The sequence below is a fragment of the Armigeres subalbatus genome, chromosome 2, assembly GCF_024139115.2.
Source record: "Armigeres subalbatus isolate Guangzhou_Male chromosome 2, GZ_Asu_2, whole genome shotgun sequence".
Taxonomy (NCBI): domain Eukaryota; kingdom Metazoa; phylum Arthropoda; class Insecta; order Diptera; family Culicidae; genus Armigeres; species Armigeres subalbatus.
This window is the reverse complement of record NC_085140.1, coordinates 238,207,513-238,230,179: the sequence shown is the minus strand read 5'-3', so window position 1 is coordinate 238,230,179 and position 22,667 is coordinate 238,207,513. Positions and strand designations below refer to the sequence as shown.

At 39.2% G+C, this 22,667-nt stretch overlaps 1 protein-coding gene across 3 annotated transcripts in view; it reads right to left on the bottom strand.

Moving 5' to 3' along the window:
- Positions 1-1,783: 1,783 nt before the first annotated feature.
- The window catches only part of LOC134211974 (organic cation transporter protein-like), a 37,340-nt gene continuing 16,456 nt past the window's right edge, over positions 1,784-22,667 (bottom strand). For all 3 annotated transcript variants that reach the window (XM_062689407.1, XM_062689408.1, XM_062689409.1), the window contains 9 exons: positions 6,667-6,797; positions 6,494-6,606; positions 6,314-6,439; positions 6,089-6,257; positions 5,702-6,027; positions 5,504-5,638; positions 5,290-5,447; positions 5,047-5,234; positions 1,784-4,972 (listed from right to left, as the gene is read on the bottom strand). In XM_062689407.1, the coding sequence (XP_062545391.1) occupies positions 4,966-4,972; positions 5,047-5,234; positions 5,290-5,447; positions 5,504-5,638; positions 5,702-6,027; positions 6,089-6,257; positions 6,314-6,439; positions 6,494-6,606; positions 6,667-6,797 (1,353 nt within the window). In that variant the 3' untranslated portion in view covers positions 1,784-4,965. The remainder of the gene's footprint in view (positions 4,973-5,046; positions 5,235-5,289; positions 5,448-5,503; positions 5,639-5,701; positions 6,028-6,088; positions 6,258-6,313; positions 6,440-6,493; positions 6,607-6,666; positions 6,798-22,667) is intronic.

The following is a 22,667-nucleotide window of genomic DNA, read 5'->3' as shown; positions in this document are numbered from 1 at the left end:
TTTTTTAAATAATGCGAGAAAAGCACAACCGATGCTAGCAGAAGTGGCGTAGGGAGGTAGTATAGGTTCCTCTCCACGTGCCTACAACCAAGTCTCCTCATGCTCTATTACCAAATAAGAACGCTCAATAGGTATTGCAACAATATGAACTTACTGATCAAACAATTTGGGAATGTTGGATTGACCCGCCATATTCCAGGGTAGACATTCTTCGTTCTTGCAGTCAACTTATCATTAAAGTTTTGGTCAATCCAACTCGATTCCTACCATACCACATTTCTTGCCTCACGAGCAATCGATCAATAATACGACACAACCCATTACAAATAGTAAGGGGGCGTACACTTATTACGTGAGCACATATAGAGGGAGGGGAAGTCTGTCGTGAAAGTAATGAAGATACAGATTCGATTGACACCGCAAGCAAGCAGCAAGTGTGGAATGAATAGAAACTGGAGATTAGCAGAGGGCCATATGAAAGATCAAGCATTGTTGAAATCGCTGTTATTCTGCCTAACGTCCACCCAGCTTACGTAATTAGTGTACAACCCCTAATTTGAAATCAATCTTAAACCCTTATGCTACGTTTTGACAGGGCAAGTGAATTGAACAACTCAGTTGAATTCAAATGACTTGCCAAAAGTTGAACATGTTCAACTTTCTTTTTGTTCAAGTGAATTGAATTAAGGTGTTTACACGTTCAATTCGCGTTCGATTCAAGCGACTTGCTCAATTCACTTGCCTTGTCTAAACGTAGCATTACTAGCTTAGCAAATGGTATTCTTTGGCTCCTTTTTCATACAATGTTCTCCCATCCTTCTTTCAGTCAAAAATGTCCTCCTTTTGACAAAAGAAACTTTCAAAATAATTTATTATATCACAGAAATTGTTATTTCATTTCGTTTACCAACATTTTCGTCAGAAAAAATATCATTTATTGAAATGAAACGAAACCCTTTATATACCGAAATAAATTTGATTTATTACCTCTGGGCTTCTTTCCAAAATAATCGTAGGTGTGTTTCAATTCCCAAGGGTGTTGTTTTCCAAAGTATCCGAAGAATCGGTCTCCGGTCTCTGGATTAAAAGAGTCCATACAGCTGCGGTATGCACTTAATGATCACGGATAATTACGATCACCTGGGTGGCAGTAATTGATTTTGAAGGCAACTTCTTGGATGACTTTCTCTTGACTTGGGGTTCGATTTTTTAGAGTTTTCGACGAAAGTTTAAGAAGAAACGTAGATAGTTCGTTGGGCTGTATTTTTAGAAGTGAACACTTCTCTAAGGGTTTTTTCGGAAGGACGCATTTAGGCCTGCTGGACTAATTTTCACAATACGCTAGAACAGGATTCGCCGCCGTCACAAACTGACTATGTACAAAACACTCATCAGACCAGTAGTCCACAAGATACATGAGACCTTGACGATGCTCGTGGAGGACTAACGCGCACTTGAAGTTTCCGAAAGGAAAGGGCTGCGTACCATCTATGGTGGGGTGCAGATGGAGGACAATACGTGAAGGAGGCAATGGAGGAATGATCCACGACTGGCAGTCGAAAATCAGAAGACTCCGGTGGGCCGGGCACGTAGCCAGAATGTCGGTTAGTAACTCGGTAAAAATGGCAACGAGCGGCAACAATTAGTAAACTCTTCGTAAATTGCGTGGTTTGCGACGTGCACGTGCACGACGTGCACTGCAAAGGATGCATTGGCCTTAGCCAAAATAAATAATAATAACAAAATGGACAAATTTCGGAATTAAAAATTATGTAGCATTATTTAATTATTTAATTTTCTTTAATGCTAGATGTCCCATGTATTATGTTCGTACTTTTGTTGACAACGACGGCCCGCTTTTTTCGCGAATAGTCAGTACAAATAACGACGCCCTTATGAAGTTTCGATGCACCAGCACTCCATGGGGACACCGGTTTTGTTTCAAAAGTTAGTCTGGTTTACAGTTCTTGTGATCATAACGGAAGGAGACCATTACGTGTGATCATAGAGGAAGGAGCACGAGATCTGATCAAATTATTCGTAGTAGGGGAGGTGGTTTGATTCTGGGCACCCTTTTGTGTTCATTCCATAACATTGGCCCTGGTTGATCTTATGCCGACATTTGTATAGCAATGGAAAGCTAGACGTATAACCTTACTACTAGCAAAGAAATTAGTATGATTTCATCGATATGAAAAAAATTATTGACAATATAGTAAATTTGACATTTTTTAACATTTCCATTTTGTGGTTCGGTTGTGGGCACCCTTGAAAACATAGCTGAAACTAAAGCATGAATAAAAACTACCCAGATTTAAAGACAAGGAATAAAGTATACATTCTAATAGCCAGGAGAAACTGAAAAGCTCAAATCAATCCACCTAGCAGTGATGATGCCTCCCTTGGTGCATTAAGGAGGATGTTGAAAAAAATCACATAAGAAAGGTCTAGAATAGCACTTTAGGTAAGTGGGTTTCAATTTTTCATTGATTTACGTTTTATTGGTATGCATCACAGTCAAAAAAAATCCTGATTAATCACCCTAGCGGTTAGTGCCTTTCTCGTTCATTACAAAAAAATAATATTTTGGCCTTAAATTTTGATCCCATAGTCCGATCTGACCAACTTTCAATAGGAAACAATGGGAAAGGCTTCCCCGTCAAATGCAACCTGTTGAAAGCTAATCAGTCAATGCTTTGTTCCAAAAAGTGTGTGTATAATAACTAGACATGCTCAAAGAACAAAAATATTAAATAAGCTCATTATTTAAATCAATTATCTAGGCCGTTACAAATATTTAATTAGCTTTTTGTCCTACTAGTCGCCGAAAGGTCGAAGGGGGAGTTAATCTATATAGTAAAAATTAAATGGTCTGTGTTCGTATCCGCATAACTCGAAAACGGCTCGATGGATTTTCTTCATTCCTTCAGCAAAAATGTTACAATTACGATTAAGGTTGAGTAAATCGTGAAAAACTAAACTTAAGAATCGTATGGAAATTTCGCATGGGCAGTTCACAACGCGCATTTTCGCCTACTATGCAGGACAACGTCTGCCGGGTCGACTAGTAAAAAATAAATATTAAAATGAAAAAAATCAAAAAACTCCTCGGATTTGTTAAAGAATGTTTTGAAAATCCTCAAAATTATCCGAATTTTATTTTGTTGCCCCCTCAAAATATTATCTTTTGGCAAAAAAAAATCCGAGGGTAGACAAAATAGATTTTAAATATTTGTGTCGGCCTTATGTCTAAATAATTATAAAAACTGCATTAAAACGTAATTAAAAATAAGTTAAGGGATAACTAAAATAATATTAAATGATTTATCAATAAAATGAGGGTGGCCATAACCGACCCAATAAGGGTGCCCACAACCGAATTTTGCAGGCTTTTTGGAACGTCAAAAAAAATTCACGCTAAAATTTTGATGGCAATTTTGAATTAAATGCCTTCAAATTATGACACTTTGAAAGAGGCCAAAAAAACGTTCGTGTTGTTTTTCTTGTACAAAAAAATAGTTGATCCTAGTTCAATGTAGAGATGCCCATCCGGTTTGATATTGAGCACAAAACATCATGCTAGTATAGCAATATAGTTGCCGATATTAGTGTATGAAGTCCGTTGTAAGCTCATTTGAGAAATTTGCAGTGTGAGGAAAGTAAATCAGGTTCGACCAACAGCCTTTTAATTAATTAGTGCACGTCGGATCGTGCTACTATTGTGCACGCCCTTTGGTTTCAAAACGAATTGTACGGTCATAATGCTCGTGTTCAAAATAAAAGTGTTTTATCCATGTAGCAGTTGAAATTTACTGTGAATAACAGGTTAGTCTAACTTATGCATCCATATTATTGTTTACGTCCGAATGCATTCGAAAATCAAATCAAATGAGAAAATCATTGGATCGAATCGGATTCTATCGAACGTATCGACCGACCCTCAACACAAATGTGAGTGATGGTTTCCTACTATTTTTTTAAGAACTAAACATATTGCGATTGACAAATCTCGATAACATTCGGAGCGAGAGATTTTCAGAGATTTTTGTCTTTTTATTTTCAGACTATGTTTTCTGCTGAGATGATTTCTGTATTACTGTATAAAATTTATGCACCGTTTATCCTAACTTAAATAAGTAGATGTCTTCCGAAAATACGATTGGTTTTGTTGTTTCCAAAGCTTAAGCATTGTGTTTTATTTATACTGTTTAGCCGACAACTACAAACAGCGTGTTGCAACTTGCAAGTTCACAGCATCGGTTGCCTTTCTGTTTGTTTTTCATTCACTCTTTTTATCATCGATATTGTTTTCTTTTTTTGTATTATACACATATTTTTTATGATACACGATGTAGCATCGTTATCACAGGAAACCCTCAAGTCTCTATCAACTTCTATTGTAATATGTACATTGTACATATACATACTATTAAATAACAGAAATGTGCTAAATGTCCTTAAAATCAGAAAACGGAGTTAGAGGCTTAGAGCTTCGCACATATTGATGATGCGAATGATATTCTTTATGATTCAGTTTGAATTGGTTTTGACCGAAAATAATATTTTAGATTAAAAATTGAAAAATAAACATTACGGGTAGGGTGGTATAAAAGTATTTCCTTAAGTACATACACTATGGAATCCAGTAATGGGTGCCACAACGGCTACTTTTGCATTCACTTCGCGTTTTTGGATGCACAATTCTTTATAAATCGGCAACCAACACAACTAAAAACCACTTTTTTGTGCATGCTGCAACGGAGCAAGAACGAAATAGAGGTTACCATCGTAATCTGATTTTTATTAGTTAAGATTTGTGCTCCAGGAGTTGTGAGGCAATTTGATTCTGTCGGGTTTCGCATTAAGTGAACCAAGAAATTTGAAAAACCTGGTTGTTAACGAATAAAAAGATATATCACCAAAAACGAATATCGTCAAAAATATGTGTAAACAAATAAAAGTTGCTTAAGTTTTTTTTTTTTTTTTGTGTCTTTATTAAGGAGACTTTCAGCCCGAGGCTGGCTCGTCTCCGGAGTTGCTTAAGTTGTCAATGCCACAGATTCTTTGCTTTTCAAAGATTTCCGAAGATCACGTTCACGAGGATGCGTTCTTGAACTTTTTATACAACCTACAAATAATCCGCCCATGATCACTAGCGCGCCGATCGCCGAGAGTGGTATCAATTGCCCTAAGTTCACAGTAGCCGCTACAAAAGGTGCCAACAGAAACCAGAACTGAAACGGAATCTCGATTAATAACAACTCATTGAAAACAGATGTCATCACTTACCCGTCCCCATATCGTACAAGAGTATACGGCTCCACTTTTCTTACTCATACTAACCAGCTCGGCAGTACACGTGAACAACACAGCCAAGCAGCACGATATGCTAGCTTTGGATATCATTGCCGTTAACATTAGAAAAGCAACCCGATTAGACCCTGTAACTGAAGAATTTAAAATTGAAACCACTTGATTACACACCAATTCATCACAAACTTACCATCAACTGGTATCCACCAAGCGGAAAAAGCCGCTAAGCCAGCAAATACGTTAAACAGTCCTGTCCAGAGCCACTTTCTCTTTGTGAACATAATGAAGAATAGCCCGGTGAAAGCGCCAATCATTTCAGATAACCCTAAAAAGATAAAACAATCGGTTACGTGCTCGCCTGCAGTAAAACCCCCAATCTATCTGCAACCTGCAATCACCGTGTTGATTTCTATGTGTTCTCGGCCAAAAGCTGTAATATTGACCAGGGCCGCGTAATACACCGTATAGAATATAGCCCAGGCAGAATGAGCACAGATCAGATTCTTCGAGGATCCTTTCTCTTTCCAAATTCTCCACCAGGGATCAGGATCTGGCTGCTCTATGGCTTCTTCCGAGAACTGCTTCAACCGCTGATCCAAATCACTCGGAATGCTCCCTTCTGTTCCATTACACCTGGCCGATTCCAAGACGTACACTTTGGCTTCGCGAATCCTGCCATGCTTGAGTAGCCATCTGGGAGAATCCGGAATCCATCTGAAATGTTATCCAAGAGTTCATGAGTATCATTTATGACCACGATTTTGTCTACACTTACTTGTGTAAAATGATAAGTAAAAATGTTGGCGCCGAGATCGCCAAGTAAAGCTGCGACCAGCTTGTCCAAAAACTGGCTACTCCTGGAAGCATGATCACACCGATTGACCAAAACTGCTCAAACATGCATATTGTAACGGTTTTGTACTTTCCTGTGGTGATGTCATTCACTAGAAAAAAACACACCCTTTAGTTTTTAGTAAGCATGCATCCCATTCATACTCACTAATAACACTTCCGGCAGTGTACATGAAAGCGCAGCAGATTGCACTTAGGCTCCGAAATATGGCGTGCAATTCGTAAGCGCTGATGTAGCCGGTGATACAACCGCACATGATTTGCAGATACATGCCTGAAAGTTCTCCCAAGTTATCTAAGAATTGTGTTACTTGAGAATCAACATTACCTAACAACATAGCATTCCGTGGACTTATCGTCTTCATCAACTGCGTTGTGATAATTCCGCCCAGTAATACGCCGAACAAATGGAAGGATTGTGTTGTTGCCACCAGTAGGTTTCTGAAAGAAGTGTCTTTGTTCGAGCAAGGGTTCGCTGGAACTTTCCATGCATCAACTTACCTGGAACATACCAAATCGTACTGAGAGATGATTGATGTATACGCTGTGCGATACTCAAAAGAAGTACAGGGCAGGACCGTAGAATTGTTGTGGAGTTCCACCCACGGTGAGTACAATGGGTCATGGTAGTACTGGAAAAAATTCAAAGGCATTAATTAACTTTGAATTAGAATAGTGTCAGTCTCTTCAAAATGTGGTGTAAATGAATAAAGTCAAGCTCGCTTCCACGAAACAGGCTTTTATCGGTGATTATGAATTTGTGTACTTGGGCTCACTGACTAGCTCTTATTCGCACTAGCTCTGGATGGCATCAGCAGAAACAATCGAGGGACCAAGTTGAGACTATTCAAATTCAAAGAGTGATGCTACGACTAATTAACATATATGTAGATTTCCCATACTGCTTCAATAACATAAATGAAGGAAGTAATTGAAAAACATCATCGATTAACATACAAGATCTGTGAACAATATAGGATCTGTCGAATTGTCCTCCACGACGGTTCAACAAGAAGTCTACACCAACCACTTCTTCAACCTCAGAATAGCCTAGCAAGCATTGGAGAAGCATAGCATAGTTACGGTGTACTTCGTAGATTGGACACTAGTGATACTCATGTTTTTCTTTTGAAATCCTTATCCAGATTGCTATCAGAAATCAAGGTGGTGTGGTCCTTGATTCCAATCTAGGATAAAAATCACAAAAGCATGAGGATTACTACTCCAGGCCACGCCCATCTTCACCGTAACTTGGGAGGGGAAGGAAATGTTGGTGTAGTACTTACTTAACGAGAGGCCCCCGACTCAGCGGCAACCTCATAAGTACCACGGCGTTGGATAATGGTGGAAGGTATTCGTTGGGTCAGGATTTGCCTGTAGCTGACAATGTGACCGTGGTAGATCTTACACCGTAACACACCACGCTAAGATGTCTACCCAGCGTTACGGGGGAATAGCCTAGAAAGCATTGGAGAGGATCTAAAGCTATTTTTCAGTATGGAAAAACTGGCTTCCATGCGCCGATATCGAGTCATAGAACATCGACTCATGGAGATTTGACTGTATAGGCTTTTTGAGATTGTTTGTGTATCACAGCAGAGATCACGCAGAAGCTGCAAGTTTTCATCAACCAAAGTCTAGGCTTTATAATACGGGCATGGTGGCCTTACAACTGTATCTCTTTTTTATTTTAACAAGCACTGGATTGGAATCCGGCACTTATTCGCAGTAGAGACAGACCCACACAGATAGAAAAAGTTGTTGAAATTTACGCGAAAGTAATGCACATAAAGGGAATGCCAAAAAGAGCGTAATTTTAAACGATATTTCCACTTGGATGTATGCAATTTGTATTGAATTATGCCACTATTTATTCGATTAAGTGGCATAATGCTATACATATTGCATACATTTAGGGTGAAATTGATGGAAAAGATTCATGTATGCTCAGAATAGTGTAATTTTCCGCGTCTGTATTTTTAACGCGCTGATTAGTTTTCATTATTTTTTTCTGTGCAGCCCTGGTAACATTTTGGTTTTATGCTGGTTTTATAAGTATGTTATGGTCTTCAAAAGCGTTATAAAACTTAAAATGTTACTTGGAAGGGGCCATTGGTGACGAAGCCTTAACAAAGAAATAAGGAAAGTAGATAAGAATCTGACCTGAGCTCTTGTCAATTTTGAAGCGAGCAACCGTCTAGGATGGAGATTTTCTACTCGTACCCGTCATCCCACCAAAGGGGAGTATTGCTCGACGCTACGCAATCGGCGATAAGTCGATATTCTTTCAGCGTAAGAAGTACGCCAACCAACAGTACGCCATGCATAATCACCTCAGCATAATTTCCCCAGTCAATGTATTTGTAAGCATATATTGTTGATTACAACGTTATCCGTTAGTACAATATGTTATTGAGATTTCGATAAGCAAGTGATCACTACCATGAGAGTCCTGAACTACTTTCCTCATACACTTAACCCTATTTTAACGATACTTCGTTTTAAGACTTCCTTTTTACGACAGATGACGCAAAAAAAATTAAACATTATTCACATCCAAAAGTTATACTATGTAACCGTTCAGTTACATATCTGATAGATTTTACACAGAGAAACAGACGTCTCACTCAGCACATATTCCATCGTTCACCTTTTTAACAGTTAATTTAATTTTATGTATGTGGTCAATCGGCCACCGATGGCGCTTCTATCGATTTTGCTTGTGTTTGACGTTTGCGCACTACCGCCATCTGGTTGCCGCTTGACCACAAACAGTGATTTTAGCATTGGGGGATAATGTTTTCGTGACGATGATTTTGATTGCATTTTGTTCTAAGTGAGACGTCTGTTTCTCTGTGGATTTTATTTCAATTTGTTTGTCTTCTCTTGAAACTGTTGAGTTGATTTTAGAAATTGTCTTAAATTCAGTAGGAACAGTCAAAATATGTTAATGTAAACCTTGTTTATGTAAAAGTTATTTATGTAAAAAAATGTAATTGGAAAATTTTATAATGTAAAAAATGTGTAAAGCTTAAATTGTTAATGTGAGAATTGTAAAATCAAATAATGGGCAAGTAGGAATGAATGAGTGATGATGATCAACTGTGGTATAAAGGGGGAGAAGGACATGTTGGTCGACATGGAAGGAGTGGATAAGGATAATGGAAGCATGAACGATTGGGCGGGAAAACTCGATGGAAAAGGAAAAGGTCTGCATACCTCTAGGGTACAGATTACTAGTCATTAGGAAATTGGCGTCCGTGCAAGTAAGCCGTGAGTGAGAGTGCCTCTGTTGTGCCTCAGTGAATTTTAAATAGAAGTGAACGACATCTTGTGGCCCCTAATAGTTCGTTCAGGTAACTTAGACTACCAGAAAAGCCCGGAGGAAGAGTTTTAAACCATTCTGGTCCATAGGACCTTTTGTTTGTATATTTCATTCGCTAGATTAGCGACCTCACGCAGCACGATCGACCAAGTCAACGTCCGCTTTGGATCTCGGTCTAATCATCAAGGATTTCTGGCACAGTTCCGCCGGAGAGAACCCTTCTCGGCGTGGCCAATACGGTCTCGTCCGAGGACCGTCGATTACATCAACGAAGGGCACGCCAAAGTTTCCTCGAAAGCGTCCTTGCGAGTTAAAAGCTGCCATTTCGACCATTCAAGGCAACCTCCGCCTTCGCCATTGCCCTGAGCCGTTCACCAACCAACCCGCCATCTTCCTACCAAGACGCCGCCGACCACCAACTCACCTGCTGCTGCGAGCGCTCGCCAACGTCGTCCAATAGCACCACCGGGACGTATCGAACAACGAAAAACCAGAAATCCACCCAACATAGGTTTCAAAATTCAATAGCCCAATAAATTAGATTCTTACTAACTAGCTTCAAATAAACTGCCATTGTCATTTTACACAAAATTACAATAAATTAATTCCACAGTTTGTCCACCCGTTGTTCCGCGTAGCCTCTCCGAATTACCCAGTAGCATGTCGGCCCTGCGACACAGTTCAGGGGTCTCATGTTACTGAGCTTTTGACCGGGAGTTGTTGATCCGCCTTGAGGCTTGAGAGCAAGCCCGTAAGTCTAAGATGGTCTCACCCTGAGACGAGACCTGCAAAGAGGAAAAAATGTAACTTCAGCTGCTGCCAGTCAACTGCTGTCACGAACTGTCAGGTGCAACCAGCAGCGTTTTGAGTGAAAGTATTGGTATCCCAAATAAAATATTCCACATCATTTTTGTTTTACCAAGACTTTTTTACTTTAACGAGTATTCCAAACCTTCCGTTTAGCTTGTTAATAATCAGTAATAAAGCTGTGTTTTGTTCCCGGTATAAAAATCCTTATGAAAATGAATTAACTATTTCGTGAATTGGATACACTTTTATTGTGCTCAGAAGGGTCCACCTGGGGCTTAGGTGAAATAGTCAAGTAAACAGTTGAAACTCGATGGTCAACTGTGATGAAAAGAAGAACAAGTGTCAAAACAAGAGAAAAGAAGCAGCGTCTTTGCAGGTCTCGTCTCAGGTCTCACCTATCAGAAGGCACTCTTAGAAACTTGATGAACTAAGTAGTTGTTGTGTATTTTCAACATTAGTGAGTGCAATTTCGTTCCTGTTTTGTGTCAGACACAGAACGATCACACGGTTATCGAAATGTCCGGTTTTGCTATGCGGGCGAGTTAACTGATTAGAAAGTGAAAGAATCAGTGCTGGTTTGTTCGGGTTTTGTAGTGGACGTAGAACGTTCCGAGATCGCGTCCAGGCATACTTTCTTCGGTAAACAGAACGATCGGCCGGTCACCGAAATGTTGTGCTGCTTTGTGCGGCTTTTAATTAACATTATTACCTAGTTTTGTTTTCATCGATCAAACTGTGGGGTTTGAGTAAAATGTTTTTAGCGTGTGTTCATAGATTCACACCTCAACGTGTTAATCGGCGAGTAGCAAGCCATGACACTCCCTCTTCTAGTCAGATTTCCATGGCGTGCACACGCATTGACGGAGAGTCACTATCGGCTTTTTAGGGCCACACATTTTGGTGATCCTGCAAGTCTATTTTTTGGATCCTGTCGCTGATTTCATGAGGTGAGTTGAATTCATGTGGTTAAATTCTGAAGAATGATATAAATATTTTTTAATCACAAGATGCGTCTCGAAGACCGTCGAAAGATGGTTTGTGGTTTGCAAAATCACAAGACGCGTCTCGAAGACCGTCGGAAAATGGTTTGTGGTTTGCAAAATCACAAGACGCGTCTCGAAGACCGTCGGAAAATGGTCTGTGGTTAGCAAAATCACAAGACGCGTCTCGAAGACCGTCGGAAAATGGTTTGTGTTTTGCAAAATCACAATGCGCGTCTCGAAGATCGTCGGAAAATGGTCTGTGGTTTGCAAATTCACAAGACGCGTCTAGAAGACGATCGGAAAATGTGTGATTTAGATCAGACCGCATTGTGCTTTCGTGCTGTGCGGTTCTTTCTCTCTTTGCGGAAGGAAGTTTTTAATACTACCCGAAGCTATTTTAATTTCAACGGTGCTTCTCAGCGCTATTTGTACCCACTGATCCCGTTACGATCTTTGCAAGGACCCGTGCCTTCGTTTTACGTTGGACCCGTTTGCGGAAGTAAAATTAAGACAAGCGGTGGTAATCCTGCAGGGACACCGTTCTGGGAAAAAAAAACTCTTAGAAGGTCACGTCTCCACGGTCAGCCATGAGCATTAATAAAAACAAGAGGAAGGGGGAGTCTCTGAATTCTCCACTTCCTTCAAAGAAACAAGGTTTCAAGACCGTCCTGCCCAAGCGCGGAAAAAATAGAAGGAAGCTGGAGACTTCAGATATTCCTTCTAAATCTAACGTTTACATTATTTCTTCTCTTATCGAACTGAGCAATCAGTTCGATTTGATTAATAACGAATTTGAGGAAATCGAATCTACCTCTAGTCCAGGTGATTCGATGCATGCGAAAAAACAACGGATTCCGCCAATTGTGGTATCTGTTGCCGAGTTTTCTGGCTTTCGGAATGAAATCCTGAGTAACCTTCAGGGGATCAAGGTTTCATTTCAGATTGCTAGGAAGGGTGACTGCCGCGTTTTGCCGGGATCCTTTGACGATCTCGCAGTGATAAATCACTAGATGAGATTAAAATTGAAATTTCTCAATTACTTGGATTTTCACCAGTCCAAGTAATTAAGATGAAAAAGAAATCCCACTCTGGTACTTCCCAGAGGGGCATTTCTCAAGAATTTTATTTAGTTCATTTTAACAAAAGTGAACTAAATAATATGAAAAGTTTGGAAAAGGCCTGTATTATGTCCCATGTCCGTGTTACATGGGAACATTTCCGCAGGCCTGGGGGAAATTTCCAAAACCCCACCCAGTGCCGTAAGTGCCAAAAGTGGGGCCATGGAACCAAACATTGTCACATGGATGCTAAATGCATGATTTGTGGTGGAACCTCTAACGCCAAGGATGCATGTCCTGTGAGAGAAGATTCCAATAAATTTAAATGTGCAAATTGTGGGGGTAATCATAAATCCAATTTCTGGGAATGCCCTTCACGCAAAAAAGTTCTGAATTCCCGTGCAAAATTGATGACGGGAAATTCCAATCGGATCCCAGATTCGACGGGTAGAAATTTTTTAAATGCTCAAAATTCGAAACCGGTTACCGGTCGAGCAATTCATACCCACCACAATTCACGATCAAATTTTGCTGCTTCTCAACGGGTAGCAAGCACTTCAGTGAATTCCAATTTTTCCAATGTACCTACATATGCAAACATCGCTGCTGGTAGACAAAATTTCTCCTCTCAAAATGAGGTTTTTACACATGTCCCAACGGAAAATAACGGGCATGTTGCCGATTCAGGTAGCATGTCCGCTTCCGATTTTTTAACTGAACAATTGCATCACATGATTGATGCAATGATCAAAGCAAATACCATACCTCAAGCTGTTAAGGTTGGTATAAAGTACACACAAAAAAATGTTATCGGACTCCGTTTTAATGGATCTAAATAATTGTGTGAAAGTTCTAAATTGGAATGCCCGCTCTCTAAAGGGTAAGGAAGATGAATTATTCAACTTCCTAACAGTTCATAATATGCATATTGCCATTATAATAGAAACTTATTTAAAACCAGGACTCTTCATTAAAAGAGATCCAAATTATTTTATCTACAGAAATGATCGTCTTGACAGCGCCTGTGGTGGGGTCGCCAAGGCCATTAATAGACGTATCAAACATAAATTATTTTCTTCGTTCGAAACCAAAGTTTTTGAAACCTTAGGAGTTTCTGTTGGAACAAATTTTGGACAATTTTCCTTCATTGCAGCCTACTTGCCTTTTCAATGCAATGGGCAGCAAAAGAATATGTTGAAAGCTCATCTTCAAATTCTAACTCGCAACAAATCTAAATTCTTCGTGAATGTTGACTTCAATGCCGAACACCGTTCATGGAATAATGCTCAAAGCAATTCCAACGGCAAAATTTTATTTGAAGATTGTTCTGCGGGATATTATACTATTCGATATCCCAATAGCCCTACTTTCCAGTCGAAATCCTTCTACAATTGATTTAGTTTTAACGAATTCAAGTCAGCTGTGTGGCCAATTGGTAACTCATGCTGACTTTGACTCTGATCACCTTCCTGTGACATTTGAAATCTCACAAGATAAGGGTATGCGATAACACTCTTTTTCTTGACGAAACGAAACGAAACGAAATTTAAAATGTCTATGTTGATTCGGATCGAAACGAAACGAAATATGGTCCAATGCACCGAGTTCATCATTGACGTTTGAGCGGTGCGCTGTTTACTAAGAATGAATACTTTTTCATTCATCGAGTTCATGCAAGTGTTCATCTTTAGTAAACAGCGCCCGTCTCAAACGTCATTGTGTTCATTCGGTGCATTGGACCATAGATTTAATTTCGAAACTTCGAAACGATACGAAATCAAGGTTCATTCATTTCGAAATTTTTCGAAACGAAACGAAATTTATTTTTTTTCCGCGGAATTTTTATTAAACTGGTTTTACATTATGTACGCAATTCTGATTTCAATTTTTCGAATTCAAATAACTGTTTTGCGACCAATAGAGTTATAATAACAGAAAAGGCAGTCTGGGATAAATCGCCGCATGTGATAAATCGGCGATAAGGCAATACCCCAGCATTTGTGTTGAGCTAAGTCAAAATTAGAAAATGAATTCTTATTTTTTTTTTATTTAGTGGGATACTCAATTATGTATCCACATCTACCAGGTGTATACGCAGATAGAGAACTGATATTACTAGACCAACATTTGAAAAGGGCGTAACAGCCAAAACTTATTCCTTCTTATTCGTCGACATATATATAACATACTTTTTCTCATTAGAAGAATCCTGTGCACCTTTCTAAAATGCATAAACATATGTATTTCAGATTAAATTTCACAAACCCATAGTCTTATATACAATCAGCTCGACGAATTGAGCTATTGTCTGTGTGTCTTTGGCAGATGAGAACAGTTGTTATGGTCAGTATGAGCTGAAAGCTTTGAGCTTTCAGCAATTTTAATGAACTTTCAACCCGTTCTGATTTTTTTTTGCAAATTCCATGCGAAGATCTAGAAATGCCCACAAATCTGCAATATTCCTTACATTTTGTGCCAATAGTCAAAGAAGAGCTTAGCTTGATTAACTGTCAGAGCCGTAGCGTGGACTCTCAGCGCCCTTGGCGAAACCTTTTAGAGCGCCCTTTTCGTACTAAGTAAAATAAGAGATTTTTAATTTTTAATTCTCAATGTTTCAGTAAACGAAAGGCGAATAGTTAACACCAGCGCCGTAGCGTGTGGTCGACCAGGTTGGCCCCCGCCAAGGGCTCCAAAATCCAGAATTGCACTATGGTTGCACGGATGGAAACAACTTGAATTTTCTTCGTTTTTTTAGTGAGATTAAGTCATTGTTTTATTGATACTGAGGGTCTCAAACGGCTCAAATCAAACCATGTAAAAAACCTTGGTATATTGATAAGAAAATTATTTTGAGCTTTTTAGTGGAATGTTTTCACCTGTCATAAGACGAGTTTATACAATCCCATTGAATTCCACCACTTAATTGTATCTTGACAGATACGTATTTCGACCTCAACGGTAAGGCCGTCTTCAGTGTCTCGTACTTGACTCGACTTGGTATATTCTCAAATTTACCGGTTGAAAGTGCTTCAGATTCGAGCTTTTAACAGACGATTCCCTCGGGACCTTTCCGTCAGGTATAAGGAAGTTGGCTCAGGGAGCATCTTCACTGATTTTTTTATCATTTACCTAATAAAAACCCTAATTAATCCAACTATCCAACTAGGTGTTGATGCCTTTCTAGTGCAAAAAAGTACTAAAAAATATAAATGAGTATTTTATAGCCAATTGGCAAATAATGGGACAAGATTCCCCGTCGAATGAAACCTGTTGCTTGCTTCGGACAATGCAAAGTTTAAAAAAGTGTGCTTGTACACATACACACACAAACACATACACCCACACACACATACAGACATCACCTCAGCTCGTCGAGCTGAGTCGATGCGTATATAACACTATGGATCTTCGGGGTTCCTATCAAAAGACACATAGTAGACTGTGAAAAACGCGTACATATAATTTCATGACTAAGAAATCTAAGCCGTTTTCAAATAATAGTAACTCGGAAGTAGTGATAGGGAGTTTGTTTTAATTTGAGATAAATTCGGACCATAACGATCGCATTTGATCCAGTAACATTTTCGAATCCTTTGAACCAGACAATTGTATGAGGGTGAAAAAACAAGCAAAGCCGTTGAATACTCGATGATATTTTGAATTTTAGTTTTTCTTCTGGGTCTATATGATCTGGTTACGCTTTAAACGAGGCCCTTGTTTAAAAACATGCTGAATACGAGAATCTGCTTCGGTTGATTTCAGTAATTATGGCAACTGATCTATTTGGTAAGGTTTCGGTCACCGTAAAACTTTATATTTTCTGGTTTGTTGATTTTTATCGGTGAATACTACGGTGATCTACTTCAAAGGTGAAATTTATTGACCTAACCAAGTCAACTCATGCCACCAATCTATCGAAATACCCACTTTAGGAATTGATATATCTTGATCCGATTAGGTCTGGTGTTGGTTTTTCTTGATTCGACTTGGTCCAATCGCTATTCCTACCTTCTACCAATTCTCTACCAAGTTGAATTTCATTCAAAGTAGTTCGGACGTTATCTTCTTAGTCTAAAGAATCAAGACAATGTTTTTTTACTTCCGCGACATTGCAGTTGTTGTATGTTAGCAAACAAACCCAATCTTAAAATCACTTTTTCAATATTTTATGAAAAGCAAGCATGAAAAGCTCCTCTCCATCACTGATTAAACAATAAACGATAGACTATACGAACCTTGGAAAAGTCCACAACCAATCAACCGAAACGTCGGACAAGTAAATAAAACATCGTCCTGATTCTTCAGACTGAGAAAGCCAACTTCCGAGTATTACATCTTATCCATTCGAAAAACACCCTACCAAGTCCAGTAGTTCTTTCAAACCACCGACCAAGGTCTAATGGCGATTCCAAAGGTCATTCGATCCACTCTTAACTAGGATTCTTCGTGATGCGACTACGTTCAATAGTGATTGAACCATGGGCGTAGCCAAGGGGGGGAGGGCAGGGGGGTGGCCATCGCCCCCCCTAAAATGGGGAAAGATTGAACGGGTACTGAAATGAATTCCCTCAAACATGTGCACTTTACGATCCAATCATATACAGAAATAGGTGGATGAAATTCAAAAGATTCCCAAAACTTATTAGGGCATCCAGGATCCATAATATATGAAAGTTCAAAACAACTTGAAACATTTCGGACTCAAAAATTCTCCTTGAAATCCTTCTAGAAGCTCCCCTGGGAACTTCTGAATTCCTCCGGAAAGTTATCCACAAATTCCTCTGAAAATCGTTCGAAAACCCTTCTCATGTAATTGTAATTCCTCCTTCTGTTCCTCCTTTCCTCCCTCCTGTAATTCTAGAAACCCCCCACTAAATTTGTTTTTAGGAAATTCACGAAGAAATTCCTTGAAGATTTCTATTCTTCTCTCCAAGATTTACTTCTAGATATTTCTTCGGCTATTCTCTCTTCAGGAATAATCCGACATATCCTTCAGGCATGCATTCGAGAGTTCCGTCAAGAATACATACTGAATTTCTTCCCAAAATTCTACCAGAAGTTTCTTCAAAAATTTATGACGGAAATCCTCCGATTTAGCTCCATAATTTCACTTGTAAATCTATAAGAAATTCCTTCGGAAATTCTTCTAGGAACTTCTCCGGGCATTCCTCTCGGAACTCTTCCTTTAATTCATCCGGGATTACTTCCAGAAAATTTTCCGGGAATACCTCCAAACATTTAATAGCGAAATCATCTAGCTTTCCAATCTGGAATTCTTTTCGCGATTACTTCTGAATATCCTTCAAGAAATCCTCCAGAAATATCTTCATGAATTTCTCCTGGAATTCGTCCAAGTATTTCCCCAGAAATTCTTACAGGTATTTTTTCGGGAGTTTCTTCAGGTACTTCTTCAGGAATTCCTTCAGGAGTTTCTCCGGGAGATATTCCGCGGAAGTGTACTATAATTCCTTCCGGAATATTCCGCGGAAGTGTACTAGAATTCCTTCCGGACTTCACTCGGAATTTACTCGGATATCTGCCAAGAGTTCTTCCAGAAATTTCTTCGGAACAATCCGCAGGGATTTTCTTCAGCAATTCATCTGGGAATACTTTCAGGATTTTATCTGGGAATTTCTGCATTAATTCCTCCTGGTATTTTTCTGGGAATTCCTTCAGATATTTTTTCGGAAATTCCTTTAGGAACTTCTCTAAGAATTATTTCAGGATTTCCATGTGGGAATTCCTCCGGAAGTGCTTGTGGGAGTTCCTCCGGTAGTTCTTCCAGGAGTTTTTCCAAGAAATTCTCCGGTAATCCCTCCAGGAACTTTACAGGGAATTACTGGACGATATTTGGCAGGAATTTCACGGGAAATGGGATTTCGGAAGTTCCTTCAGAAATATTTTTTCCCTTCCTCTAGGGTATTCCACTGGATGTTCCTCTGAAGTTCCACCAGTAGTTCTTCGGGAAATCAATCAGGCTTTCTTCCAGGAATTAATTTAGCATTTCTTTAGGCATTTATCTACAAATTCCTCTAGAAGTTCCTCGGAGAATTTCTCTGGGAGTTCTTACGGGAATTCCTCCGGGAGGTTCTTTTAAGAATTCTTCCAGGAGTTCCTCCTGGAATTCTTACGGAAGTTCCTTTGGGAGTTCCTCCTAGAATTCTTACGAGAGTTCCTCCAGGATTTCCTCCGGAAATTCTTTCTGTACTGCCGTAATCTGAAAAAGTGACGTATACGCCATTTTCCAAAAAATGGTGTTAACGAGTACTACTCATCGAGCTCTTTAACAGAAAAATGGAAAACATGCATGTTGTAAAATGGCTGTTACGTCACTTTTCCAGATTACGGCAGTGTAGTTCTTCAATAAATTCCTCCAGAAGTTCCACCGGCAGTTCCTCCGAGAATTCCTCTGATAATTTCTCCGGAAATTCCTATAGAAAATCCCCCGGGAGTTCCTTCGGAAATTACTCTGGGAGTTCCTCCGGGAGTTCCTTGTCAGAGAAACAACCGGAGAAACTGCCGGTGAAACTCCCGGAGGGATTCTCGTAGAAACTGCTGGTGGATCTCCCTGAGGAATTCCCGAAGGAACTGCCGGAGGAGCTCCCGTAAGAACTCCCGGAGGAATTTCAGGAGGAACTACTAGAAGAATTCCTAGAGGACCTCCCGGAAGAGCTCCCAGAGAAACTATCGGAAGAACTTCTGTAGGAATTTCCAGCTTAATTTCTGAAGAAAGCCTAAATGATTTCCTGAAAAAAAAGCCTGAATAATTTCCTGGAATAGCTTCTGGTGGAACTCCCGGAGGAATTTCCGGAGAAACTCGCGGATGAATTGCTGGTGGAATTCCCGGAGGAACTCTCGAAGGAATTTTCTGGCAGAATTTCTGAAGAAACTCCCGGGAGAATTTTCAAAGGAACCCCGGGGAAACTACCAGAAGCATTCTCGGAAACAAGAGAATTCATCTTATAGACAAATCTCGTCTAGCTGAAACCTTTGTTGGGGTTTGTAGCTGGACCATCATCATCATCAGAGGACCTCCCGGAGAATTCCCTGAGGAGCTCGCAGAGAAATTCTCGGAGGAGCTTCTGGTGTAAAATCTATATAAATTCCTGAAGAAGCCTAAATAAATTCCAATTCTCGGAAGAATTTTCAGAGGAACTGCCGATAGAACTACCGGAATAATTCTCGAAGGAAATCCTAGAGAAATTGGAAATGCCGGTGGAACTCCTGGAAGAATTTCAGGAAGAATTTTCAGAGAAACTCCTGGAGGATCTCCCAGTGGAAATCTTGAAGTTTCCACCGGAATTCTTTCAGGATTTCATTCCGAATTAATCTAGGAATTCCTCCGAAAATTCCATTGTTGATTTCATTTTCGGTATATTTTCTGTATAAATTTCCGGTGGAATTCCTGTAGAAATTCTTTGAAATTTTCACCAGAAATTATTCGAAACAATTCACGGAAAATTTTATGGAATTTGCACAAGAAATTTGAAGATTTTTCGTGAAATTCTCAGGAATGTTTACTGGCAATTCTGCGGAATTTTCACGGAATATTCTTATTCTTAAAAATTATGGGAAACAGCACGAAATTATTTGAATTATTGCAGGGAATTCTGCAGAACTTATAAAAAAGTTCGTGAAGATTTTCTTGGAGTAAATAATGGTGGAATTTTCGGATCAATTCCCGGCAAAATTTATGGTGGAATTCCTGAAGGCACTGCCAAATAAGTTGCTGGAGGCATTCCTGAAGAATCCCTGATAGAATTTCGCATAGAATGCCAGGAGCAATTGTCGAAGGAATTCCTGGAGAAAGCTTGCATATTGATTTTTTTCTGCCTATTTTATAATAAATATTATTTTAGAGATAATTTGTTAAGAAATTCAGATGAATGGTTCTAGTTTTCTTAAACTTATGGAAGAATGCATAAGACAAGACTTATGGAAGAATGCAGGATTTTTATAATAATTGTTATAGCCGATTTTATATTCTTTCTGAATACTAAGTTCGTTAATGTTTTTCTCACTTTATTTAAAAATATATGACGAGCAATAAATCACGCATTTTTAAATCCATTATTGTTTTAATCATTATTGTTTCGATTTAGTTTGGATTTGGTTTCATGTGTTAACACATGAATGTTTTTATAAAACTACTATAAAAGTACGATTTAGAAGACCAAAAAAGTTGCCCCCCCCCCTTCTCGAAATCCTGGCTACGCCCATGGATTGAACCACTGTGCACACTTAACCCTTAAATCCGCAATGTTGTTTTAAAACAACAAACCGAAAATACGTTTATTGTTAATGAATTAAATGGTTATTCACGTTAAACATATTTTCGAGGATTTCTAAGAAAAAAATCACCTTGCGCCTTTAAGGGTTGAGAGGTGAATTTTATTGGCCTAGCTGATCTAGACGCACTAGGTAAATTTACAACAAGGAAGTCTGTTTTTTTTTCGGTAACACACTAGGTATACTTGGTCGGGGTTCAGCAAAATCGCACCAAGCGCCAACAAAAAATTACCGATTTTTCCACTAAAACTTTCGTTTAGCAGATTCAATTGATCGCAAATCGTATCGAATATCTCTTAACGCCATAACTGAGGATATCCTACTGCAAATGTACGCTTAAATTGATATGAAACTATTTCCGTTGTCCTTGTACGATCAAAATATCACAAGTCAGTCAAAAAGCCGCTTGGTGCGGTTTGGCTGAACCCCGACCACTCGATCTGTTTTTTTTTCACTTGCGTAGATTTATTTGATGTTTCAGAAAATCGTTGAAATTTCTAGAAAAGGGATTTTCAGCAATGTTCTGACCTTTTTAATAATCCTTATACGTGTTAAAACATATGCACTATGCGGACCATAGAGGCTTAAAAAATTCATAAAGCAAACATTTAATAAATCCACCACGTATAAAAGGTTTATTTTGAAAATATCCCTGCTCTTATCATGCTATTTGTTTTGAACACGTATAAAAGCAAGGGGCGCCCAAATAACTGTTTCGCCAAGGGCGCCAAGCCGAGAGTCAACGCTACGGCTCTGGTTAACACTAATCAGAAGTATGCCACAAGTATACCACAAAACTTCAAATTCAATGGGAGCGATTGGTTCTATGCCGCAATGAAAAAAGGTCAATAAATTTCGAATCGCTACCGGACGCCGTTAGACCTACTCGGGTGTATAAAAATCTAGCTTTACAGTGCAGTGGCTTGGTCGGAACTACAGGGCTGACAACAAAATTTGGAGTGAGTTGGTCATTGATCAAAATAACGATAGGACCTATTCGGATCGAGATATTTTCATTTCTAGAGTAGGTCTGTCGGTAGTTTGGAAGCACTGGTGGGCTTGATTGGGTCAATAACAATCTTTGAATGTAATTGGATTAATTGATTGTATCTATACTAGTGAGGTTGAGAAAAGAATAATTATCGCTGCTGTAAAACATTATGGTCCAGGAGGACTCTTAGTAACCGGAAAAGCCATTTAACATGTTGATGTTAATACTAAGGTAAAGATATGAAACAGGAAATGCATCTTCAGTAGCAGTTATAAACGGCACCTGCTTTATATTGAAAAATGAACACATAATCGTCCGAGGCCAATTAAAATGTCAAACTGCTGTGATGTCGATGAAACTGATTTTTCTGAAGATGATGAAGAGATCTCGAGTAAATTCTGTTGCAAAATCCTGCAAAAATACAACTCAGCAGTATTCCAGTTATAAATTTCTTTACGAAACTGTTGATTTTTTTTTAAACTACAACGTCTGTTGAAGATGGCATTTTTATATTTCCGGTTGCATTTCTTAACTCCCATACAATGCATAACTCTACTAAACATGCCCTTAACTTATAAATCTGATCTATTTCTCAAAGCTGAAATCTTAATTTCGGCGCCCCCCTTAAGCCTGGCGCCCTTGGCGGGGGCCAACCTGGCCAACCTCACGCTACGGCGCTGTTAACTGTACACATCGTCCCTTGGTAAGCGACTAAATATTTATTGTAAACGAAGTTATTTTGAAAACAGGAAGACGAAGACCGTGTTTCAATTCAATCTAACGCAAGATCAATGTGCTTTAATTTTATGCTCTTCGATGCAGACATTGGTTTTATCACTTTGCGTTCTTCAACACTAGCTGGTGTGATCAACATCAACACGATCGATTGCACACTGGTTAAACAAATTTTTGCTACGCGAGGTAGATTTTTTTCACTTCGCGTTCTCCCGGACTAGCTGCCGTCCCACGATCGATTCCGCATTCATATTGTGCAAATAGTAAAAAAATATCAAATTTAAACTTGAATCTTGGAAACACTGAAGACG